Genomic DNA, 27,647 nt, shown 5'->3' with positions numbered 1-27,647 from the left:
ACGCATTTTGAAAATCCGGTAAGAGCATGTGGGCTCCAAAGGGAATATTGAATTCAGCAAAATTGTTGCGCCTCTGCCGGCTTCCTCTTCATCATCAACATCCTCACCTTCCAGAGATGCACACAGGTAGAGACAGGCGCAGTCGCCTATCAGAAGGAAACTCAGAAGACAGAGGCCACAGGAAATCGATTCATTCATCAGCAGAAGAAGCTGCAAAAGCCTGACCATTTGTAGCGATCTTCCAATTGTGCTTTGCCCTCAGCTTGATCAGAGAGGCAGAAGAAATGCAGCAATTCGGAAGCACAACAGGCCTCTCTCAAATCTTTCCTGATCCTGACATCCATGAGTGTCATCGACTGGCTGAGGTTTTCGGCATGTCCGTTGATAGTCAGCACAGTGGTTATAGCGTGTCAATGTACAGCAGCAGTGTGGGCTCAAATACAATGACAACAACATCAACAGGAACAGTCACAGGTATCGTGTCATCTATTCAAGACCGCACCGTGGAGCAAAACAACAGTGTTACACATGCCTTAGGGGAGGATGCCCTTTCAAATGCCCTTCTTGACGACCAGTATCCATCTGAGGGGCTCAGAGGCTATGAAAAGTGGACTATTGATTTGCGCAGGCTGGAGATGGGTCCAGCTTTTGCACAGGGGGCTTTTGGAAAGCTTTACAGGGGGACTTACAATGGTGAGGATGTTGCTGTGAAAATTCTAGAGCGGCCGGAAAACAATGCAGAGAGAGCGCACATTTTGGAGAACCAATATGCAAAGGAGGTTAAAATGCTGGCAAACTTGCAGCATGAGAATGTGGTGCGCTTTATTGGAGCATGTCAAAAGCCCATGGTGTGTTGCATTGTGACTGAGTATGCAAAAGGGGGCTCTGTAAGAAGGTTTCTTGCATCAAGGGGTGCTTTCTCTCTAAGATTAGCAGTGAAGTTTGCTCTGGATGTAGCACGAGGGATGGAGTATTTGCATAGTTTTGGGGTGATACATAGAGATCTTAAGTCAGATAATCTGTTGATTGCTGACAGATCTATTAAGATTGCAGATTTTGGAGTTGCCAGAATTGAGGTGCACACTGACATGACTCCTGAAACTGGAACTTATCGCTGGATGGCCCCGTAAGCTCTATGTACTTACTTATTTGTTTTCATTTTAAACAATTATGGTCCTAGTTTACATGCCCATTCTAATTGTGGAGTCTTTCTGTGTGTTTTCAGTCTTATGTTGTCTATGCCATGGTACAGCAGGGAATCGGATCAGATTCTGTCAGTTCAGGTAGCAGCATGTGTGCTAGGTGTTGCACCTAAGGGCTATATAAGCCCATACCCACTCTCACTCCCTTGCCCTACACTCCAATTTCAACTTGCTGCTTCAAAGTTGTTGTGAATCTGTTTATTCCAGATCTGGTGGCAGGAATCAAGAGTGGAGTTAATGTGCAGTCCCGCTGCCAATCCCCAACAGCATTGGAACACCTTGGGATTTAATTTACGGCATTAAAAAAGAATCACTAACATTGGGCTTAGGCTAGGAGAGACATTGTACCTGGTAGTTGCAGCCCGTTTAATACTTTTGCATCTGTAACAATGGCTGAGTGGCAATGGAATACAAAAAAGCACTGAGTGGAGATCCCTGTCTCACAAAATTTCCCCAGAGGCTAGGTCATCAATAAATCTGTGCGAATAACACATTTGGCAGTTGCATCCAAATATAGCCAGCCAATACATGACATTGACCAGTTTATTTCCAAAGCCAGTTTCAGCATAATATGTGATATGAAGTCCCATTGCACTGTATCAAATGCTTTTGCCATATCCACTTTTGTGATCAACACGTTTTCCTAAGTGTTTTTAGCATACCGAATGGCAATAAGGGCATTACAATGTTATCATTAATCTGTTATCTAGGTATAAACCCATATTTCCTAGGATGTGTCTTGCATGCAAGATACCTTTAAATTTGTCAATGACCATTTCAGGAATCAGCTTATATGTGTAACTGAGCACTAGTCAGCAAGGTCTTCATGCAATTTCTTCTTATGAGTCAATCTCCCAAGACCTTGTTTCCATTCCGGTTGCTAATACTGCCTTGCATAATTTGTCATTGTCAATTCCATGTCTTTCAGATTGTTCCAAAAAGGTTGCATAGAATTCTTCATTCAGACTATCCCATCTTATAGATTCCCATTTTCTCAAATGTTTCATGTTTCCATTCTGGTTGCTAATGCTGCCATGCATAATTCATTGCTGTCAATTCAACACCTTTCTGATCAATCCAAAAAGGTCATATAGAATTCTGCCTTCAGACTATCCCATCTTGGAGATTACCATTTTGCCAAATGTTTCATGTTTCCATTCCAGTTGCTAATACTGCCATGCATAATTTATCGCTGTCAATTCAACTTCTTTCAGATCATTCCAAAAAAGTCATAAAGAATTCTACTGTAAGACTATCCCATCTTGGAGATTCCCATTTTCCCCTTGTTTCATGGTTCCATTCCGGTTGCTAATACCGCCATGCATAATTTATTGCTGTCAATTCAACCTCTTTCAGATCATTCCAAAAAAAGTCATATAGAATTCTACCGTTAGACTATCCCATCTTGGAGATTCCCATTTTCCCCTTGTTCATGTTTCCATTCCGGTTGCTAATACTCCCATGCTTAATTTATCATTGTCAAACTCAATTCTTTGAGATCATTCCAAAATGGTCATACAGAAAGGTCATGGGAAGCTCTACTGTCAGTCTATCCCACTGGGAGATATTCATTTTCCCGAATGTTTCATATTTCCATTCCAGTTGCTAATACTGTTGCACATATTTATCATTGTCAATTTAATGCTTTTGGTCTTAGTATCCTTTTTTTCTTTCCAGTGCCTCAGGCATATTTGCCTAAGTTGTTGGAGCTTTTGAACGAGAAGATCAGAATGTAGATTTTGGAGCCTTCTTTAGCTCCATATTTGAATCAGTGGTTTACTGTTCCAAAGAAGAATGGTGGTTTGAGGTTTATATAGGATTTACAACCAGTTAATAAAGTCACCATAAGGAATGTTAGATTAGGCCCGATAGTGGATGAATTTGCATAAGCATTTGTAGGCAAGACAATTTACTCTATGGGTGATTTATATTCAGGATATGATCAGTTTCAACTTGCATTGGAAAGTCGGGATATCACTACCATGAAGACACCGCTTGGATTGGTTAGGATATGTACGCTTCCACAGGGAGCAACCAATTCAGTGGTGTATATGATGAATGCTATGCATAAAGTTTTGAGGGAGTATATCCCTTAGTTAACCTTACCCTTTCTTGATGATGTGCCGATAAAAGGGTGTGATATCCATGAGAAGAATGAAGAGTTGAATGAGCAGGGATGTAGAAGGTTTGTGGCTGATCATATTGTTGATTGTGATGACAGGATTTTGAGCCGTCTTGAAGAAGTGCATTTGACGACAGGATTTTGAGCCGTCTTGAAGAAGTGCATTTGACTCTGTCAGGAGAAAAGTCGGTTTTTGGAGTGGAGGAAGTATTAGTTGTTGGGCATATGTGTGGACCATATGGAAGAAAGCCTTCACTAGTAAATATTGATGCCATAAACAGGATTCAAGAGATATGTTCGAATGTATTCGAGGTAAGAAGATTTTTCGGTGCATGTGTCTTTTGCTTGATATGGATTCCGCATTTTGCTCATGTGGCTGAAAGTTTATATCAGCTCTTGAGAAAAGGGTAGAAGTTTTGGTAGGGTAAACAACATATGAAGGTAGTTCAAAAGTTAAAGAGCTTATTGATTTCAGCCCCAACATTAAAGAGAGCAAATTATGAGAATGGACAGCCTATTATTCTAATTGTGGATATAAGTCCAATTGGCATTTGTTGGGCCAGTAGGTCAAGATGATGCTGATGGGAATAGGTGTGCCGTTCGGTTTGGAGCAAGGTCCTCAATGAACGGTAACGGCAGTATTCTCAAGTCACAAGAGAGCTTTGGGGTGTAGTGACAACCTTTAAGTGTGATAGGGCGTATTTTATGGGAGCTCATGTAGTGGTAGAGACTGATTGTCTACCTCTATCGGGCATAATAGTAAATTGCTCAATTGCCATGTTATGGTGGATTTTATATATAAAGTCACTTAACCCTGATTTTCAGCATGTTGCAGGTAGAGAAAACCCTGTGGTTGACATGCTTTCATGATGGAAGATGAAGAGGACGATGTGATAGGTGTTGAAAACGACTTTATGACAGTAGGGAATGAGTATGCAGCTGCTGTTACTGCAGGTACAATTGTTGTAACATGGATTTCAGCAGTAAGAAAAGAGCTTAAGCCATGGAGAAAAGATAGAGAGAAAGCATCATCAGTGTTATGCTTCAGTGAGAATACAATTTTTGGAAGAGTTGTATGAGGATGATTGGTTGAAAATAGGCCAATATCTATGGGTTTACTTTATGCATGAGAAAAGTGAGGCGTTCACTCACTTTAAAAGCTTTAAGACTTTAGTTGAGAAGGAGATAGTGTTGCATATTAAACATCTAAGATCAGATGGAGGGGGAGAATATCTTGCCAATGAGTTTTCTGATTTTTTATAGAAAAATTAAAAGAAAAGCTTATGGGTTTTTCTTGAAAGACGGATATTTATGGAAGCATGCAAAGAAAAAGAGAGGAGCTTTAGTACGTGTATTGGGAGATAGGACTTCTCAATAACAGGTGATGCAGGAGTTTCATGAAAACTTATGGGCTGGACATAGAGGAGTTTGGGGCACATTTTTCAAGATCAAAGAGAAGTATTGGTGACAAAACATGTATAAAGATGTGGAGCATTATGTGAAATCATGTAGTGTTTGTCAGATGTATTCTACGGTAAAGCATAGGGATGGGTTGCAACCGACTTATCCATTGTCTATGCATTACAAATGGGTAGTTGATTTGGTTACCATGCCTACAGGTTTATGGAATATGAGATATCTTGTGCTTACACGAGAAGACTTGACAAATCAAGTGGAAGGTCGAGCTCTTAGTACAAAGACTACTCAAGCAGTTTGCAAGTTCTTATTGGAAGAAGTCTTTTGCAAGTATGGTTGTGTTGGTAAAGTGGTTGCAGATAGAGGAGAATTGGATGCGGATGAGACTCGTGACTTCTTTTCACGATTGGGTATCAAGATGGCTTTAACTTCAACCTACAATCCTGAAGAAGCAAATGGCAAAAGTGAAAGAGGTCATCAGCCTATCATTAAGGCATTACCAAACTCATGCAAGGGTAGGATGAAAGAGTGGCCAAGAATGTTACCCTTTGCTTTATGGGCTGATAGGACAACTCAGTGTAGTTACAAGGTATATGCTTGTTGAATTAATGTATGGACAAACCAATCATGCCTATTGAGGAGACTATTGCTACTCGGAGTGTTTTACTAGGAGAAGAGGGTTTGAATAGAGAAGAGTTGCTGGTCCCATGTATTAGATAGTTAGAAAGAAGGCCTGAAGATATTGAGATAGCCATGAAAAAGCTGAAGACTGTAAGGATCAAGAACAATAAGAGGTTTGATAAGTGACACAGACTTCGACCACGAGCTATACAGGAAGGGGATTGGGTACTGATTTATGACAACAGCTTGGAAAATCAGCATAGTGCCAGTCGGAAGATGGCAAAACGGTGGTTTGGTCCATATGTGACAAGGTTTGTTTTTGACAATGCTACCTATGCATTAAATGAGATGGATGGGACATCTTTAAGGATTCTAGTGGCTGGAAAACGTATCTTTAAACATAGGGAGTCTTCAGCATATGAGTTAAAGGAGTTGGATATTGAGCATGAACATGAAAATATGGAAAAAGAAGAGGTAGAATATGAAAACATTGACATGATGGAGGATACTTTTTCTGACACTGTAGATCCATAAGATTTTGGCACATGCCGAAGGATGTGTAGATTAAGAGGGGGTGGATGTCATGCCACTACGCAGACACAGTGTGAAAAACTCTAGAGTGCATCGTCATTCGGCTTTCTTATTGATTTGGAGAGTCAATGCCATATTAGTCATTAGTGTCAGTGTCCACAATGTGGATGGTTCAAAAATACTAGATTTTTAGACAAGTATAGCCTATTTTTGATATTTTGGATATTATTTCTTATAAATATCCAAAAACTGTAGACAACTCTTAGAATAGGATGATATGTAAAAAAAGCAAGTGACTTTCAGGCATTTTTGGGGAGATTTTATGCAAAAAGGAGGATTGGCGAAATCGCGTGACGCGCGATCGCAGTTTACAGGCAGCAAACAGTACTCCGAACTGAGAGAAGGAGTGATCTGGAAGTATTCTTATCAAGGGTCATGGTATTTTACCCCCGTTTTGAAGCCAATGGAAGCATCAGATTGGCGGTCTGGGCAGCAGAGAAGAAACTATTGTTTGATGCACGTTTTTGGTCTACAAGGGATTGATCTTCTTAGGATGTAGAAATAAATTGACAGGCTTCACCTCTATGAGTATTCTTCTATATCTTCTATTTCTTTAAACCCCTTATCTTTTGTCTGCTCCTCTCCCTGAATCTCCCTTCATCCTACTGTCTCTTACCCCTATAGTAGACTTTCGACCCCAAATGCTCTGACAACAGGTCCTATCTCGAGCCGCATAGTGGTCAGTCAAGTGTGTCCAATGCTCAGATGCTAAGTCGAAATGTTGAAGCTGAGAGTGAAACTCAGGCAACAAGCCTTGCACGGACAATAATGGAGGCATTATGAGCTTTCCATGAGCGGACGGACCTCGTATATGGAACAAGGGCAGGAACCGGTTGGGGTTCCAATCCTTACACTAAATCCCATAGGTTTTGAGAATCTAAGACATGCCTTATAAAATTTGACCAAGTGGTGTAGTTTGATCCGTTGAAATAAAATGGTGGTGGTGGATAAGGAGGAGGATGAAAGGAAAGAAGGATCGAAGCTTGCTTGGAAGAGCTATGGCGGGAGAGCAAGAGCAAGAAAGAGAAAGAGAGATCAAATGGGAACTCCAACAATTACAATGTGTGAGCGGGCCTTCCTTTATTCAAACTGTTACTAAAAAAATAAAGAATAAAGTGACGGTGATGGGTGCTTGTCACTTGCAGTATGCAGTGACGGGTACTATCAATGTAGTAATACATAGGTGGCTAGGTAGAGGCGCCTTTACCACCAAGAATCTCCCACTTAAAGGCAAATCTGCCCTAGTGAGGAGTGAAAAGAAAAAGAAAAGTCAGTATAATGTACACATGTACAGCAGGATGAGGAAAAACGTCATCTCATTCAACGCCCATCAATCTCTTGAGGAAGACAAAGTGCTCAATAGTGAGGCTTTTCGTGAGCAGATCTGGAGGATTTTTGTTAGTGGAGATCTTGACAAGGTCAACAGACTTGTCCTCCATGACCTTACGTATGAAGTGATACCTCACCTCAATGTGTTTCGTCTTCTCATGGAATACCAGATTCTTGGCTAGCTGAATAGCACTTATAGAATTCGAATGGAGCGTAGGTATAGAATCAATCCCAAGGTCACGAACCAAACAATCCAACCATATGGCCTCCTTGCAAGCCTCAGTAGCTGCAACATACTCGGTCTCAGTAGTAGAGAGAGCCGTACATTTCTGAACCTTGGACATCCAAGAGACAACACCTCCAGCATAGGTGAATACATAGCCAGAAGTGAACTTTCTACTATCTGCATGTCCTGGATAATCGGAGTATGTGTATTCCATAACTCCTGTATCCTGGCTGCCATAGCAGATACACATATTTACTGTGTCTTTCAAGTATCTCATGATACCCTTCACAACATCCCAATGTTTCTTGCCAGGTGTAGCCATATAGTGTGCCACAACACCAACTGCAAAGGCAATATCTAGATGAGTGGCTATCATGGCATACATCAAACTGCCCACGGCTGATGCATAAGGGATCTTGGCCATCTCAGTCCTTTGCTAATCTATCTGTGGATAATCGGCCTGTGAAACCTTCATATAAGAAGATAATGGATAGCCAATAGGCTTCACGTCCTGCATGCAGAAACGCTCGGACTTTATGAATATACTCTCTCTGTGAGAGATAAAGTAGTCCTTGATGCCTGTCGCGCTTAATGCGCATACCAAGAAAATGAGAGGCCTGTCCCAAATCCTTAATCTCAAAGTTCTTCTTGAGTTGAGATTTAAGAGCATCTAGCTCCATGAGCTTTCCCTGCTATCAGCATATTATCCACATAAAGTACCAAAATAAGCAATGAGCCATCACGGGCTGTCTTCGTGTAAAGACACGGATCCATAGCACTTATGCTGTGGCCCTGTGGCTGCATAAAGGCATCAAACTTATGATACCACTCTCTAGGTGCCTGCTTCTAGTCATAAAGACTTTTCTTCAACTTGCACACTAGGTGCTCCCTGCTAGGTTCTGCAAAGCCCTTGGGCTGCTCCATGTAAGAATGCAGTCTTGATATCCATCTGATATATGTCCAAGTCAAGTTGCGCGACTAAGGCCAAAACCAAGCGTAGGGTGGTCATTTTGACCACAGGAGAAAAGACTTCATGAAAGTCAACTCTATGCTTCTGTTTAAAACCCTTAGCAACAAGTGTTGCCTTATAAGCCGGCTCGGGGTTTCCAGGGGTACTTTTCAGCTTGTACATCCATTTGCACGGCAAAGCCTTCTTGCCCTGAGGCAATGAAATCAAATTCCAAGTCATATTCTTATGCAGGGAGTCCATCTCAGACTGCATAGCCCTCTCCCAGGAGTGACTGTCACCCCTATGCATAGTCTCATCATAGGTGAGAGGCTCTCCTGTATCTGTAACCAAGACATAATGCATCGAGGGCTCAAATCTATCAAGTGGACGCCTAGCTCTAGTAGACCGTCTCACTGCAGGCTCTGCTGTATGTCTAGCATCTTGTCCAACACCCTGGCCATGTGTACCAGTTGTTGCTGCAGGCTATCCAACTGGCTGTGCAGGAGCACGTGGCTTCTCTTAGAATATAACCTTGTGTATTTCTACCACCTTCTTAGGTTGCCTATGCATCTTGTCTTCATGGAAGACTACATCATGGCTGCAGATGACTTTCCGCGTCTGCGGATCCCAGAGGCGGTAACCCATCTCGCTTGCATCTCCATAGCCAAGGAAAATGCATTTGACACTCTTAGGATCCAACTTAGCCCGATTGTTCTTGGGAACATGGCAGAATGCCTCACATCCAAAGACATGTAGATGCGCATAAGACGGAGGTTTCCCAGTCCATACCTCCTCAGCAACCTGGAAATCCAAACCACTGGAAGGTGATCTATTGATGACATGCACAGCTGTACTGACTGCCTCAGTCCAAAAGCTCTATGGTAGGCTTTCATGGCTAAGTATAATGCGTACACGCTCGCCAAACCATTCTGGGGTGGGGTATAGGGGGATGGTCAATTGACGCTTAATACCCCTCTCGTCACATAGCTGCTCAAAGGCATGTGACACATATTCTCTCCCATTGTTAGTTCTAAGGCATTTCAACCTATGTCCAGTCTGGTTCTTAACCAATGCAGGCCATCTCAGAAGCACAGCTAAGACATCTGACTTAAGCTTAATGGGGTAAGCCTCGACTTTACACGAAAAATTATCAATGAACGTTACAAAATACTTTGCACCACCCATAGACTGACAGGCCTATAGACATCCGAATGTACCAATGCTAGGGGGCTCACTCATGCGTGTCTTACCAGACTTCTTATGCGTATTCCTAGTCTGTTTGCCATAAAGACAATGCTCACATGAATCAAAACATGCATAGTCAAGGGGTGGTAAGTACTGCAATCCAGAAAGCATTTTCACTCCCTTCAAGGACATATGGCCCAGACGAACATGCCAAAGAGATACATGTGGGATGGAACTGACTGACAAAACATGGTCAACGGAGGACCCATCAACTACAAGAGGATAGAGGCTACTAGCCTTGGCACCTCTAGCAAGCACAAGTGTGCCACGGGTGATCTTCCAGGTAGAATTCCCAAATGAAACATGAATTTCAACATCATCAAGCTGCCTTGCAGATATAATATTGCGTGTAAGTGCAAGTACATGACAGACATCGTATAACATAAAAGTATTGCCAGTAGAGAACTGTTCGTCATCAGTCATAGTTTCAGGTTGAGCGCCATGCATCCTTAGTGGCTTTATCTGCGATTTCTGCACCAATACTTGCCAAAATTGGCTCTTCCAATAGGCATAATTTGTACCATCAAGCTTAGTGATGTTGAAGATAGCACTATCAGTGGAAGAAAATGCCATACTGCAGTTCAAAATGGTGTAGACAATTCAAAACTGCTTGCTGTTTTGTGTTGTAAACAGCCAAAATACCACCAAAACCAAGGCAAAATGACCACGAACTGATAGCTAATGATGCTGCCCACCAAGTACCATCAAAAGTACATAAAATCGGGATGATTTAGTATGAAAATTCCACGTCAGTCCATGCATAACTGCTTGCTGTAATAAATTACAGCCAAGTACAATGAGAGCAAACTGTAGGCAAAATGAATGTACCAAGTCAACCACTGACAGTCAAAGCATAACCAACATCAAGCAAGCATAAATCAGCATGTGACAGTCATACGGACATCAAGCAAACACCCAAGCATGTCAAATGAATCCGTTAGTAGGCCGGCACACCCCTTGTGTAATATGCAAAGTGTACAAAGCACTGGCAAGACCTGACATAAAGAGGTGTATGCTCAGGGAGTGCAAGGCCTAAATCAGCCCAACTACATCTGTGAGGACCACAGTATATCAACCATGCATCATCCAAGTGAAGATCCCAGTCTCAAGTATCCGAATACTCAAGTAGCATAAACCGCTTACTCAATGTCTGTCAAGCGTATCAAGATGCTCCCATTGGCACAAAAGCCGTAAATATCAAGCAAAGAAGCTCAACAAGGGCATATGATAGCACCAGTGCCAGAAGATCCAAGATCAAGCATCAATAAGACCTCATGAGTATATAGATCGTGTAGCATCCGTACATAGCATCCATAGACATCAAGTAATCCAAATCGTAACTTTGGCAAGTCGAGAAATAGCCAAAGTAAGCTTCGGGGTAATCAAATGTCAAGCCAAAACAAGGCTCAGTAGCATTTAACTCCAAACAATGTAACGGGCATGTAGTAGTGGCATAGGCCAAGCATGTCAAGACTGGTTAGACATAAGCAAAGTACATGCCATAAGTACAGCAGAGATGAAGATCCAAATGCTATACGAAGCGAGCTCAAGCTCAACCAATGATTCGAGAGCAAATCCAAGCCCTATGTTGATCCCCGAGAGTCACTACATCAATGTATACATCCAAGACATAGCCTGAATGCAATAGGCATATCCAAACATAAGCAAAAGAGCTCCAGCCCTGAATATTCCAGCAACAAGTAAACGTCCAAAATTGAGCAAACCGTGGCTCAAGCCAAGCTCAAAACCATAGACAAACCATAGGCATATTTTCCCATATGTATAGGCACCAACCGGGCATAATCGGGCATCAAATGGCTATGTGGCATGAGCATAAAGTGTAATGACAGGGGGACTACCTTGTTTTGGGCTGCTTATGGACTGTGTAAAATAGTCAATGACTGAGTAAATTCATCCCCAAAAGCATCTCATATCATAGGCATACATTCCCCTAGCATTCGGGACCAACCGAGCAACCAATGTCAATGCCAAAGTGATCCAAACATAAAATGCTAATGTAGCATTGCTGTGGGCTGCCTGTAAACTGTGTATAATAGTCCTAAACTTGAAGTAAATCACATCAATGCTCAATGCCAAGACTCAGGATCAAATGCCAAGCATAAACCAAGTGTATAGTGCCCAAATGAGGCTGCCAATGATTGGAATGAGTTGGAGGAGATCAAACAACAGACCACGTGCTGTAAATGCACCTAGAAAAATGGTGCAAATCTGCCTAGGATTGCTGCTCACGTTTTTGTGCTGGTCAGAGTGGTAGGAAGCTCAAGTGGGTGCCAAAGAAGGCACACAAGCTTGAGGTGCCCCAGTAAAGCCTATGTCAAGATATGGAGCATCGGAGCTTCAATGGTGCTTCCCCCTTTCTCTTCTCAGACCTGTAGACCTGTAACCAGCATGAAACCCTGAAGCAAATGAATGAATCATAGTTACCAGGAACGGGGAACGGGACCCCTCGGAATGGGGGGAACGCCCAAAGTTAGGGAACGGGAACGGAGGGAACGACATTATATATATATATATATATATATATATATATATATATATATATATATATATATATATATATATAGAGAGAGAGAGAGAGAGAGAGAGAGAGAGAGAGAGAGAGAGAGAGAGAGAGAGAGAGAGAGAGAGAGAGAGAGAGAGAGAGAGAGAGAGAGAGAGAGAGAGAGAGAGAGAGTCAAGTTTCAACACATGTGCAGGCAGAAGAGGCGCCAGGCAGGCGAGAGAGGTGGGAGTCGCGGGAGGTGGGCCTGGCAATCGGGCGCCAGGCAATTGGGCCAGGCAGTTGAGAGAGGTGCAAGAGATGGGAGGCAGGTTAGGCAGGCGAGAGACGGGAGTCAGGCCAACTGGCACGAGGCGAGACAAGACGTGATAAATGTTTTTTTAAAAAAATTTAATGCCCCACTGCTGGAACGGCCGTTCCAAACAGGGAATGGCCAGGGAACGGGTGGGAACGAGACATGGAACAGGCTGGAACATTCCGCTAGCGTTTCTTGGGCTCGGACCTCTCGGAACGCGTTAATCCATTCCTAAGTGCCGGAACGGGCGTTCCCTGTTTCTATGGAATGAATACCTTTGTGGGAATGCCCTGAGGGTGCCCAAAGGGGCCGGGTAGGTGCTCGGGAAGTCGGGGAGTGACGGGAGCTCGAGAGAGTTGGCTATGGCTGTCGGGAAGGAGACCCAATGAGTGAAGGGATTCAATAGGAAGCTGAAGACGCCATGAATCAAGATCGAGTAGTCATGAATCCATGCTTTGATACCAGTTGAAAGGAGAGAAGGATCGAAGCTTTCTTGGAAGAGCTATGGCGGGAGAGTAAGAGCAAGAAAGAGAGAGAAAGACCAAATGGAAACTCCAACAGTCACAATGTGTGTCCGGGTCTTTCTTTATTCAAACTGTCACTAAAAGAATAAAGAGTAAAGTGACGGTGATGGGCGCTTGCCATCTGCAGTGTGCAGTGGCAAGTACTGTCAGTGTAGAAATACACGGGCGGCTAGGCAGAGGTGCCTTTACCCCCAACAGAGGAGGTAAAGATGGATAGACAAAAATAGGTTATTAATGTCCAATGAGTGCTAATTGTTGTAGAGGTACCGAAATGGGCATAGGTCCATATGATACCATAGGTGTAGATGGAGGCACTGGCACATGATAGCCTTGTTCAAATGTTGGCTGGGGCATTATAGAATGATCAGATGGTCCACCAGGTAATGCCATAGAGGCAAACTGCGATACCAAATGATTTACAGTCGAAGCCTTGGAGGGGGAAAACTCAAAGTGTGTGTGGGAGAATAAGTCTCCGTCATAGGTACACCACCTGGAAACAAGTATGGAGAGGTCCTAAAGGTTGTGCCTAAATTTGTAGAATCCCGTGGTGTAGTATGTGTGGGTGGATAACATGGTGCACTTAATGGAAGCGGAAAGGAAAGTACTACAGAAGACGAGGGAGGGATAGATGGGATCCCAAATGGTTTTATGATGGACGTTGTTGTGGGAAACATCATAGGTTCCTTTTGTCCATTAAATGCACTAGATGAGGATACACCTATTTCATATTGACCATGAGAAATAAAATCATTTGAAGAAAAAGAAAGAGTAGAAATACTTACAAGTTTTTCTTTTAGCTTCTTACCTAGTTTTGAGTTTATGGAGAAATACTTGTCTCCCTCATTACTCGCTAACCAAAGCTTGTTTTGAAGAGTCCCTTCTTGATGAGCATCTCCCGATTCAACAGAAAATACAGAATCATTTGATATAGAATCGACAATAATAGGATTTATACCTGGCATTGGAGAAAATAAGTATTGTGGAAGTGGTGTAATCCGAGCCAGGTTCCACTTGCAAATGGACAGTCTGTAGCGGAGATTTCGAAGGACTTGCAAGCTCATTAGTTTTGTGTACCGAATCTAAAGGAGAAAACGCAGGGTTACCTTGTTGAGCCCACATATAAGGATGAGATTATACTCAGCGGTAGAAATTTGATATGGTCAATGGACTTCATGGTAGTCCGATGGTCCTCTGCCCATGTTAGATCGGGCAGTAGCAAGTTGGGAGGCCCACTCTTGATCGTTTTTGTCCATGTTTGGCTGTGGAGATTGGAGCGGTATTGTGAATGTGTTTGAAGTCATTAGACCCTTCTATTGTTCCCGCTTTCGTGAAGGAGCTTTCCGATCAAAGTCCAAGGTTTCTTAGAGAGTACTTAGCTCTAATACCATATAAAGAAATGCTCTAAATGCAAAAAGCATGAAACCAATCGTATAACAAAGCACAGAGTGATAAACTTAGAACACAGTTAGGGTCAGGGTCAGGTAACTTAGAGACAGTGAACACAATGAATAATAAACTGAATGAATAATTAATATATAGTGCTCATGCAGCAAATGCACTGTGTAGTGAATATTGAACCTCGAACTCTCGTATCTTTGGGATCAAGGTAGAGGTTATGAGTTGTAGAGTATGTCGTACTGTGAACAGATCTGGAATCGTATAGCAAAGGCAATCTCAGAGTGTTGAACACCAACAAATGCAGCCAAGGAAGGTTGGATTTGATGTAGACGGTAGTGTTGGAGGAGAAATACTAAAAACGTAGGTACCCGAGGAGAGAGAAAAACTGGGTGACACGTGTTAGGTCCAAACACAGCAGGCAGAGGTGAGAGAATAACAGGGCGGCAGCCAAAAATTGTAAATGCAGCATTCAGAGGAGAGAAAAGATCTTGGCGATAGCAACCAATTGTAGGCGACAGCACCCAACTGTAGGCGACAATCCCTGGGACGTGGTGACAATAGCAAACACGCGAAGAAGATTGGAATTAGGCGCACCAGATGGTAGTAGGTGGTTGGTGGAAGCTCTGACCCCAATGTCCTCCACAAACAGGGTGTGGGCAATAGAGTTATGGCTTCTGAAACTTGCAAAAACGAGATTAAGGAAAAGTAGTGGGCTACATGTCTATTTATAGAAAGTTTGGGGCCCCAAAATTAAAGTTTTGCATGTGGGACATAGTAACTCTCTAGGATTGCGTTTCTTTTTAAAAACAAGCGGTTTTCTTCATTAATTAAGTATGTTTTGGGGCTGTTTAAGGCAGACCAATGCATTTTTAGCTCAATATGTCCAAGATGTTTACTCATCAGGCTTCTACACCCTTGGAGCTTGTTCAACCTCAGGCACATTGCATCATTGGGCAAGGCTAAGTATCTATTGCTATTGGTTGATGCCTTTTTCAGGTATGTTTGGGCTTATGTCTTGGAGCTCAAATTTGAGGCCTTGGGGCAAACTTGATGCCAGGTGCCAAAAGGTTGACGCCAAGCTGGGGATGATGACACTAGGCAAGGGGAAGACCTCCAGATTGAAAAACGTAGGTGAAGGTGGAGCTTGAGGAGGAAGAGTGCTCATGCCAAGTTGAGGGATGGTGACGCTAGGTGGAAGATGCTCCAAACACAAGGGGTGATGGCGCCTGAAGTTGAGGGAGAAGATGGTGATGGAGAAGAGACACAAGCCACGAGCCACAAACCTCAATGTTCTCTTAAAGTGGTGTGAGGGCAATGGAAGGGCGGGAGAGAGGAAAAGTGACCAAGAGATCGAATGAACCGAGTGAGGGGTGGCCTATATATAGGCACTAGTCTATTTAGGGTGGTGCCCCACTGATCACTCTAGGGTAGTGTCCCACTGATCACTTTAGGATGGTGCTCTAGAATGTGGGTGCCCAGCCCTTTTTGGGGATGTCAATCATAAGATCCTAACTAAAGTGACTAGATTGAAAGAGTGGTTTCTCAACACCCCTCCCTCATCAACTTCTCCTATCCCTTAGCCTTCAATGGGGACCTCAACCTTCAAAGGAGGATCTTCCTTCTGTTCATGAGGAGTAGCCGATAGGACATAGGTGCCCAACAAGTTCACGAGGTCTCACAATCTCACTCACAAGATCAGCCTTTGATTATCCCTCAGTGGTTCTAGTGTTTGATGCAGGAGTTTGGAGTTACCTCTTTTCTAAAGACACCGGTGGGTCCTTAGAGATAAGCTAGGTTACAGTAGCAGCAGGGGCATTCACTTTGCATGACTATGCCCTTATGACCAGTATATTGGAGGGGATGGATTGTGAGCCTACCACTCTTTGGGAGGCTCTTGCATAACATACCTAGCATTGTGCTATGTAGGTTCAGGTTGATTCCATTGAGTGGAATGATGCATGGGATTTGGTTCCAAGTAAGTATTTGGTAGAAGGGACCTTGGACAAGCAGAAGGTGAGGCTTGTTGCCAAGGGACATTTCCTATAGAAATTCAACTCATGAGAGGACCAAAATAGGATCTCATTATAGGCACAAACATTTTGCAACATTTGGTCCCTTATACATTTCGGACTTAACATGTGACATTCACCTACGAGGGACAAGAAACATGTGTTTCACTTCTACCTAATATTGGCAGAAATATTTTTACTATCTCACAACTTCCAGGTACAGTAAAAGATCAAAAGTCCGAACAATGGCCACAACAACAACTGCACAAGCATGCTAGTAGCATCTAGCAAATCAAAGACTTGGAAGCCTGGTTTGGATTATGTGGGGACTTTTGCTCGGACTGCCCTGATGTCTTCCATCTGGACTATTCTTGCACTTGGAGCCCATAATTATTGGGCTGTGTATTAGATGGATGTCCAAGTTTGCCTTTCCAAATGTGTCCGACAAGAGATTTATGTGGATCACGTTAGAGGTTCAGCTCCTTCTTGTGTCAGTTTGTGTCGGTCAGACAAGATTTATGCACATTCAGTTTTCTTGTAGCATTTGTGATTTGATTATTTTTGTCATTTATAACAGCTGGTTGGCCCATTTCCAGATCTGACCTGGCTGTGGGATGGCTGTATTCATTGCCGGCACTTGTGTGATTTGTCTATTCCGATAGTCTCAGAGATTCAGTTGGTCAGTGTGAGGTTCTTTGTGAGAGAGAGACACACACACACACACACACACACACACACACATTCTCTCTCTCTCTTTCTCTCTCTCTCTCTCTCTCTCTCTCTATCTTGTGTACATTTTTAGCCTTCATATGTAGTATTCAGCATTCATCTCCAGTCTGTGTATCCCTCTAGTCTCTGTGTGTGTGTGTCTCCCTCTCTCTTCCGGGTTCCATTTTCTGATCATCTGCTTCTGCATTGCAATACTTTGACACCATATCAGGGCTGTAGCCGGCTGCTGCAAAGGAAGGCAGATTTGACCAAGGAGTTTCAGTGCACAAAAGGAGTAGCGTTTCAGTGTTTGAGTGTGGTTAGGAGGGCTTTGCATTAGTTAACTGCTGGATCAAGCTGGAGATTGCATGACTGGAGAAGAAGTGCTATGTTTTGAAACCAAGAGGGTGCTTGTGTTGGGTATTTTACTTACGCCTCACTTACGCCTACGCTCACATGGGAGTGTTGGTGATCAGTAGGACACCGGGGCACTTTTTACTCTTGGTATGAGAGGTTTTTTCCCTAGACTTAGTATCTTATTTTGTATGTGCTTATGTCACACACTTACGGGCACTCATCGTGTTCGGGTGTGAACACCCCTTACAACCCTAAGGTTTAAGGGTTGTACTTTGTACTTTCAGCTTACACTCTTTCAGTCTATTGCATTGGGTGTCGTGCTTCACTCTCACACTGTCTACTGATTTCTGTGCTGAGCTTCGATCCTGTCTTCATCTCACATTTGGTATCAGAGCATTGGCTCTTTTCAGCCCAGCTCAGGTTCTGCTCAGCTCCGCTCAGCCTTCGGGAGCTTCTTGCTCCAGCTTCTCAGCTCAGCAGCAGCAGGGTCTAGCCTCAACCTTCAGAGTCCACTGTCAGTTGGAGCTGCCCTGCTCCTGCTCAGTCAGCCAGTGCCCCTTCAGAAGGAGACGCCAGCTGCCCCGCCAGTGCCCCGCCACCAGTCCTGTCTGCGACCTCCTGCCTGATCGGCCACCCATCAGACTGCCTCGCCCCACCAATCTTCAGCCGCCTGCGCCTGAGACAATGCTGCCCGTATCTGGGAACACCGCCCCTGTACCGTGCGACGTCCAGTACTCTACGCCCTGGGTTGCACGCCATTGCTCTTGCAGCCCGTCAGTACCCCGCCCGCCCGCCAGGTACAAGCCGCCACACCCGCCTCTAACGACGGTTGCGTCGCCCAGTCCGCCTGTACCCGCCAGCTCGCCAGTGCCACGCCAGACGCTTGCGTCTAAGAAAGGTCCTGTCAGGTCTCTGACACGCAGCCCGCCACCATTCGGACCCTGCACCGCGAACTTGTTTGGCACTTTCAGAGGTAAATTTTTTTAATTTTTACATTTTTTAAAATTCTAGAATTAATTTGTGGACAAAGGGGCTTCTGCTTGGGCAGACACAGAATCGTGAATGCATGTCCCAAACACAATTGATGCAAATTTCTGAGCAAAATTATCAGAAATTTTGGGGCTTTTGTGTTTTTTGAGGACATTGGCACATGTATTGCAGTTACAGTCATTGATAGACTGTTTTGAACAAATCTGGGGCAAGAAATTCTGGGGATTTTGCTGATACAGTGCTGCTGAACATTGAATGCACCTCGGACTGCTTGCATTAAAGACAGTTTTGATAGAGTGCACCTCTGTGTACTAATTGCAGAAAGTTATTTCCTGCAATTTCTGGAAATTTTCAGATTTCTAGTTTGGTCCCGTGCAAAATTGGCCTATTCTATGCATGTCAGAGACAGTTCAGATGTATGGTTAATGCTTTGAGCACAAAATTTTTTGGGGCTTTTGACCGTGCGTGTCAAATTTTATGCCCATGGGTACATGTACAACAGAAATTGCAGCTAACATTTGGGACTTCTCATGTAATGTGATGCATTTGCCCTTAGAATAGTTGTAATCAATCGTGGAATGCTGTAGCACATGGTTTGGTGCTTCTGAAAATTTACTTACAGATCTGAAATTTCTGCTTCTACGTTATCATTTATTGCTGGTTGGTACTTGTTTGTACCTTGGTCACTTGTGTGACAGTTTGGGCTTGCATTTGCTGAATTTTTTGGTCACATTTGGGCTGAAAATCATGGCTGGCAGTAGTGACAGCAGTAATCTCATGCACATAAAGAAGCTTGGAGAAGCACATAACTTTGCAGTTTGGCAAAAACAGTGCTACAATATCCTGTTGCAAAAGAAGCAGGCAAAGCCGATTAAGACAAAAGGAGTAAAACCCGCAGATATGGAACAGGACAATTGGGATGAGTTAAATGAGCTTGCACGCTCAACCATCGAGCTATCGATTTTTGATGCCTTGTTGTTTAACATTAAAGGTTTGGATTCTGCATATACTATTTGGACACGACTGGAAGAACTATATGCACAGAAGAGTGCCACAAGCAAAGTGTATTGGCTGAAAAAGCTCATGGATTTGCGTATGAAAGAGGGTACAACAATGTCTACTCACTTGAGTGAGTTTAACTCCATTTTCCGCCAGCTGGTTGCCTTGAAGTTCTTGATTGATGAAGAATTTAAGGCTACGTTCTTGCTTTGCACTCTTCCAGAGAGTTGGGATACATTCAGGACTGCTATGAGGGGACAACTATGCATGTGACATTGTAGGTATTGACAGTGTGCAGTTGCAGTGTCAACATGGTTCTGTCTTCACACTTTAGCATGTACGGCATATACCTAAGCTCAAGAAGAGCTTGATTAGCATAAGGCAGCTAGATGATGATGGATTTCATACCACCTTTGGTGATGGGAAATGGAAGATCTGTAAGGGATCTAGAGTGATTGCCAGAGGTTGTAAAAGTGATACCTTGTATCCTCTCCATGTATCTAGTGTGAGTGATCGTGTTGTTGCCGTGATCGAGTAGCCAAGTATTTCTTTATGGCATGGCCGGTTGGGATACATGAGTCAAATTGGAATGAAAGTGCTCTCTCGTTTGGGTTACTTGCCTTGTCTTCGTTATGCTGATTTTGAGCATTTTGATCATTGTGTTTATGATAAACATACACAGATGTCTCATAAAAAGTCTCTTTCGCTGAAATCTTCTCCTCTAGAGTTAGTACATTCCAATATATATTAGATGTCAGGATTATCTTTAGGGGGAAAGAAATATTTTGTCACCTTTGTTGATGATGCTACACGAAAGGTACGGTTTTACCCTATTCGTAGCAAGGATGAAGTGCTTGACAAATTTAAAAAATTCTTGGCATTGGTTGAAAACCAGATTGATAAGACACTCAAGTGTCTTCGTTCTGACAATGGTAGGGAATATGTGTCCAAAGCCTTTCAAGCATTTTGTGACAGCGAAGGGATCAAGAGGGAGTTCACTGTCCCTCATAATCCACCCCAAAATAGAGTTGCAGAGCGTATGAATTGGACTATACAGGATAAGGTCCGTACGATGCTATCTCATGCTGCATTACCCCATGGTTTTTGGGCAGAGGCTATTATGACAGCCGTACACTTGATTAATTAGTCACCAAACATGTCTTTGGAGAGGCGGAGGGAGTTCCCTAAGAAGCGTGGTTGGGCAAGCCATCTTCATATGCTTACCTGAAAGTGTTTAGCTGCGAGGCTTTTGTGCACATTCGTAAAGAAAAACGCAGCAAACTTGAGCCAAAGTCTTGTAAATGCATTTTCCTAGGATATGGTGACGAGGGTGAAATGGGGTATAGATTATGGGATCCTGAGAAAAGGAAAGTAATACGTAGCAATGGTGTTATCTTCTGGAAAGATTGCATGCATAAACAGCCGGAAAAGATTGAGGTCCGTACAGTTGTATTCTGGGAAGAAATACTTTTTGGACAGTAAAATGTGCCCGTTGTACAGTAGCAAATACTTGCTGTAAATGAATATGTAAATGCAGAAAATAATGCTAGAAATGATCAGCCAGCTATTGCCCAAGATAATGAGCCACTACATGTGCAGGAACAATCAGAACAGAAGTTGTTAATGCTGATTTGCAGGTTGAAATGCCAGGACAGCAAGCTGAAAATGCTCAACAGCCAGCAAACAATGATCATTGGATTAGGAGATCGTCTAGGGCTACTAGACAACCTGATAGATTCATTCTTGGTGCAAACAATGTGGCTGATTATGTCATGTTGGCAGACTGTGGTGAACCGTCTTGCTTCAAGGAAGCAATGGATAGACAGGATAGTAAGAAATGGTATAAAGCCATGTTGTCAGAAATAGAATCTCTTGAGAAAAATGGCACTTGGGACTTGGTGCAGTTGCCTAAAGGGAAGAAAACACTTCCATGCAAATGGGTTTATAAGATGAAGGTCACTTCTGGTTCCTTACCAAAGTACAAAGCAAGATTGGTTGCGAAGGGGTACAAGTAGAAACATGGAATTGACTTTGATGAGATCTTCTCTCCTGTAGTCAAGATGACTACCTTGAGAACCATTTTGGGCTTGGTTGCACCTGAAGATATGGAGCTCATACAAATGGATGTAAAGACTGCATTCTTACATGGTGATCTGCATGAAGACATATATGCAGTAGCCTGAAGGGTTTGTTGAAAAAGGGAAAGAGAAGATGGTATGTAAACTCAAAAGGAGTTTGTATGGACTGAAACCGCACCAAGAGAATGGTATCATAAGTTTGATACATTTATGCAGTCTCAAGGTTTCCATAGAAGTCAAGTGGATCACTGCTTGTATACGAAGAAGGCAACAGATGATAGCCTAATTATTTTGGTTCTGTATGTTGATGACATGCTGATTGCTGGCAGGGATACTCATGCCTTGGACTCACTGAAGCAAAGTCTTCATAGCAGCTTTGACATGAAGGATCTTGGTGATGCAAATCACATTTTTGGCATGCAAATACTCAGAGATAGGTTGAAAGGATTGCTCTATCTATCTCATCAGTGGTATATCTCCAAGGTTTTGCAGTGTTTCAATATGGAGGGAGGGAAAACAATTGGGGTTCCATTGCCTCCATATGTGAAACTCAGTGCAGAGGACGGCCCTACATCTGATGATAAGATGGCTGAAATGGCTAAGATACCATATGCTTCAGCTGTTGGCAGTTTGATGTATGCTATGGTTGCTATACGTCCTGACATTGCCTTTGTAGTGGGAGTGGTTAGCAGATACATGGCAAACCCTTGTAAAAAGCATTGGAAAGCAGTGAAAGGTATTATGAGATATCTCAAAGGCACAAAGGATTTGTGTATCTGCTTTGGAAAGCAGAACGCATTTGTTGTTGGCTTTACGGATACAGACTATGCTGGTCATGCGGATTGCAAAAAGTCCACTTGTAGGTATGTGTTTATATTCACAGGAGGAGCAGTCTCTTGGATCTCCAAGCTACAAAAGTGTGTTGCATTGTCTACCACAGAGGCAGAGTATGTGGTTGCCACTGAGGCATGCAAGGAGGCTTTATGGCTTTCATGTCTGGTGGGAGAGCTTGGCATTACAGAGTTACCTGTTCTCCATTGTGATAGTCAGAGTGCTATCATGCTAGCACGGAATCCCGTCTTTCATGCAAAGACGAAGCACGTACATGTGAAGTACCACTTCATTAGAGATGTACTTGACAGCAAGAGCATTGAGCTTGTCAAAGTACATACAGATGATAATCCTGCAAACCTTCTCACGAAGGGTCTTCCAGCAGAGCAGTTTGCTCATTGCCGACAGATGATGGGAGTTGGATAGATATATGTATTTCAGCCTTGTACATACCTAGACTTAGCTGATTCTTTTCTCCTTTTAAGGCACATTGTCTTTAGGTGGGACTCGAGAGGTTGTTGGGAATAAAGACCCCTGTGCCTTTTAAATGTGCTCGGGTGTGAACACACCCTTAGCATTTGTACTTTCATATATATATCTATCAAAAAAATCTAAAGTGGAATACTCGTCATTGTACCCAAAGAATTGTGCTCACTCTCACTCTCTGTCTCTCTCTGTGTTGCTAACAGCCACTGATTGTCTTGATCCTCATGCTCCTAGTCACTACAGGTTAGTCGGCAGCTCACGAAGGGTCTTCCAGTAGAGCGGTTTGCTCATTGCCGACAGATGATGGGAGTTGGATAGATATATGTATTTCAGCTTTGTACATACCTAGACTTAGCTGATTCTTTTCTCCTCTTAAGACACATTGCCTTTAGGTGGGAGGTTGTTGGGAATAAAGGCCCTTGTGCCTTTTAGATGTGCTCGGGTGTGAACACACCCTTAGCACTTGTACTTTCATATATATATATCTATCTAAAAAACCTAAAGTGGAACACTCGTCATTGTACCCAAAGAATCGTGCTCACTCTTACTCTTTGTCTCTCTCTCTGCTGCTAACAACCACTGACTGTCTCGATCCTCATGCTCCCAGTCACTACAGGTTAGTCGGCAGCTTGATCTATTTGTGTAATACTAGGTTAGATATTAGTTTTGATGTTGGAGTTTTGAGCAGGTTTTCAAACAAATCCCATGAGAGTCATTGGAAGGCTGGGATGCGAGTGCTCAGATACTTGAAGGGAACTCTTGACTATGGTATCACATATAGTTCCGATACTTGTCTTGTAGGGTACTGTGACTCAGATTGGGCAAGAGATAGTGATTCCAGAAAGTTAGTTTTTGGTTATTGTTTTTCTTTCGGTTCAAGGATTTTCTCTTGGATTAGTAAGAAGCAACTAACAATGGCATTGTTTTCTACCGAAGCAGAGTACAAGACAACTTGTTTTGCTGTATGTGAAGCAATATGGTTACGGAGGATCTTATGGCATATGGGAGTGCAAGATGAAGACCCGATTGTGCTAAGGTGTGACAATCAGAGTTGCCTCACCATTGCCAAGAATCCATTGTTTCATGCATGCACAAAACATATAGAGATCTAGTATCACTATGTGCGTGATTTGATCGAGAATGGGATAGTGGAGCTGGTCAACAGAGGATAATGGAGCAGATATCTTCACCAAAGCGCTCTTGAAGGATCTACTTCAAGTTCATCTTCAGAGACTCGACATTGGGCTAAGAAGTTAGTTCACTTATAGATCGACATTGAGAGGGGGGTGCTAGATGTGTACATGGAAGGTCAATATACACATGCGCACATGGAAGGCCAATATACACATGCGCACATGGAAGGTCAATTGACACAGGGGCACCCTTTCACATGCTATAAAAGGTAGACCCCTTCATAGCTTTCATGATCCATCCTTTCACCCAATCGGAGTTATTCCTGCTAGCCTTAAGCTCTTTACCTATCTTCTATCTAGATCGCCATCTAAGCTTCACATTGGAAGTGCACGGGTGGATAGAGCCATCTTCATATCAGCTTGTTTGAAAACACATGCTTATGAGGTGCTATGAAAGCTGAAAGCAAGCCGCCTAGGGCTGAATAATGATGGGCTGCAGTCAGCAATGACTGGTTGGCAATAGATGGTAGGTAGGCGATGGCTAAAATCTGCATGGTAGAGTGAGAAACCTACGCCAAAGGATGAGGCTGAATGGTGGGCAGCCCGTCTATTTATAGATGTTGAAATGCGCCCCAAAAAATTTGGGTTTTTGGGGACTGCTGAAACTCTCTTGAACTATGCACCAAATTTGCACGTTTCATTAATTAAACGTGTTTTGGGGCTATTTAAAGATGCTAATTAGCTGTAAAGCGAGTTAATTTTTTTTTGTTCTTCTCTTATCTGCTGTGTACTCTCTTTCTCTATCTGTTGTCCAAATTCTATTCGCTGCACTGTGTAATTTTTACAGACATTGTGCTATTTTTTGACTTAGACTCAGTTATCTGAGAAGCACATGAGATGGGCCAACTTATTTTGTTTCACTTTCAGATTATGCATATAGATGGGAAAAAAAATATGGTGGTTGATGCATTGTCACGTAAGCTTTAGATTTCGGCTGTCAGTATGGTATATCACATTGAATTGAATGCCATGAAAGATCAATATGCTGCTGATTGGATTTTGCGAATGTATATGATTGGCTTTGCAATGGCAAAAGCCATGAGCACTTTGTGCTTAGAGATGGTTTTTTGATGATGCATGAAAGATTGTGTCACAGAGAAATTGAGGCCTAGGGTGCTCACTGAGAGTCATGCTCTTCATTATGCAGGGCATAGAGGTATTGGAGCTACAGTTAAATCAATGGAGCATTTTTTTTATTGGCCTGCTTTGAGACATGATGTTGAGTAGTTTGTTAAGAGACCCAATGCAGTGCAAAACTACTCATGTCCACCATATACCCAATTGATTGTCGATTTTTGGGCTTTCAATAGACAATTACATTTTAGGTTGTAGGTCATGTGATCCTGAATTCAAGTCTCCCAAAAATTGCAACAAGTGCTTTTCCTTCGGGAAGATACCAGAGTGAGGGGATTATGAAATGTTTCATATCCAAAAATGCATTATAGTAGCATTCAGTCACCCCTATTGTTGGTTGCAAGTTTGATTTCAAGGAGCTCCTATTTGTAAGTTTTTGTAACTTGTAACAGACCACACATTCTGTTGACCTTAGATGTGTTATGGCATCCATCAGCATAAACTGCAAAATATATGATTTTGCAATTTACATCCTTGACCTCATGTGAAGAAGTGAAAGTTGGATTAATCAGAACGTGCATTTTCCTCAGAATGGAATGCTTGACAGGATTATATTAACCCTAGTTTTCTCTTTTGAAATGTGCACTATACTTACAGTACCTTTGTTGTTATTCTGTACAGGGAAATGATACAGCGGCAATCATACAATCATAAGGTGGATGTGTACAGCTTTGGTATAGTCTTATGGGAGCTCATTGCTGGAAATATTCCTTTTCCAAATATGACCGCCGTTCAAGCAGCATTTGCAGTTGTGAGAGGTGCAAGGCCAACAATTCCAGCACACTGCCCTTCAGCCCTTTCACAGATTATGGTTCGCTGCTGGGACTCAAATCCAGATGCCAGACCAAATTTTACTGAAACTGTGAAGCTTCTAGAAGATGCACAACAGGTGATAATGAAGACAGTGGGTATTGCAAAGTTTCGCTGGAGCTGTTTAGCACCCCCTCTCACACTGAATTAGAATTTTCTAGTGTTGTTTGTATAATCCCAAGTGTTAGCAGCTTCAGTATACCAGACTTCATACATTTTTTCAAGGGAAAATGGTGTTCTGAGGCTCATTTCATCCTATAGAAACACAAGGCTGATTGCTTTCATCTCAACACAAATAACAGGTTAGTTTCCAGAAAGCGTTACATTCTCCTGTTGTGGAATACTTTAACTGTTTCTCTTTACCTGGTGTGTGGATCTTCTCAGACTCCAAGATCAAATCATGCAAGGCCTTACATCAGTATTGGTATATTGGGAGGTGTATGATCTCCATTGTTTCCTGATTCTTGCTTTTGTTTAAAATATATGGGACCTGCATTGAAGAGGATAGGCCACATGCCAAAAGGAAACCTTTTTGGAGGTGGGAAACAATTGGTTAATTTTCTATCATTTATTAGCTAGGAAAATGAGCATGTACACTTTTGGAGGTGAAGTTTCCTTTTGGTACTTGCTCCAAGCAAGCAAAATAGCTAAGAGGAAAACCTTATTCCCTCCTGCAGCTGTGTGGCTTGGGCAGCTCCAAAGTGTACTCCAGGGTTCAAACATAGATTCAATTGGAGCTCTCAGCTTTCTACAGAGGCTTAGTTCTTTTGACCCTCTGAAACACACATTTGCATCATGTAACTAGTTTTTTTATTTTTATTTATCAAAATAAAAATATTTATCAAATTTATCAACTTTTATAAAAATAGATTACCAAAATATTTATCAAATTTGGTTCTCGTCTAAACTGAGTGCAACATCATGTAACTAGTTTTTTTAATTTTAATTTTAATTTTTTCTGGGCACAATTGGAGCAAAGTCACAAGGCTTTGCCATCAATCTCGCAAAAGAAGAAACGCATATAGGCACATCTGTATGCACGCATGTGCGTGTGGATATACACTCACAGTGCGTGCGTGTTAATATTGTCTATTAGAGGCCAAAGTAGCCTATGAGACCAAAGTATTAATACATCCAAGACTTGCGGAAAACTAAAAGGCATGAGTAGAAAATGCTAAATATGAATTGGAAAAGGAAAATGACTAACTCTATAGCTTGATACAAAGGCTAGGGTGGAAATGGTACAAGTGTGCGACTAGAGCACTATGGTGAAGGAAGCATTTGAACCCGACCCTATTATGTCTCACATGGGTTGGTCTAACATAGACATATTGAAGCACCAAGGTAGTGTTTCATGGTGTTGCACCAAAATTGCTTGGATTTGGTGTCTCAATTAAGGCTTTGAACTGTAGGGTTGTGGGTGTTCTTCTCTACCTTATTATGACCCCATGAGGTAGTTGAGTGGGTTTAGATGCCCCTTGATCATTAATGCTTGAGATCATCACTATTGTGATGGTGGTGAGTGTGTAGAGAGAGAGAGAGAGAGAGAGAGAGAGAGAGATTCATTGGCTAGAGGCCAAATAGGTGTATGAGACAAATCAATATTAAAAATA

At 42.6% G+C, this 27,647-nt stretch overlaps 1 protein-coding gene across 1 annotated transcript; it reads left to right on the top strand.

Moving 5' to 3' along the window:
• LOC148018836 (serine/threonine-protein kinase STY13-like) lies at window positions 1-26,799 on the top strand. Its single transcript, XM_087701114.1, has 2 exons — window positions 1-1,126; window positions 25,846-26,799. Exons 1-2 carry the CDS (start codon window positions 285-287, stop codon window positions 26,183-26,185), a joined length of 1,182 nt encoding a protein of 393 aa, XP_087557240.1. The 5' UTR covers window positions 1-284; the 3' UTR covers window positions 26,186-26,799.
• Window positions 26,800-27,647: the final 848 nt, after the last annotated feature.

The sequence above is a fragment of the Lygodium microphyllum genome, chromosome 20 (genome assembly GCF_053477565.2).
Source record: "Lygodium microphyllum isolate KBCC chromosome 20, Lygodium_microphyllum_v1.1.10, whole genome shotgun sequence".
In the NCBI taxonomy this organism is placed as follows: domain Eukaryota; kingdom Viridiplantae; phylum Streptophyta; class Polypodiopsida; order Schizaeales; family Lygodiaceae; genus Lygodium; species Lygodium microphyllum.
The sequence above is the reverse complement of the archived record's forward strand: the minus strand, read 5'-3'. Positions and strand labels throughout refer to the sequence as shown.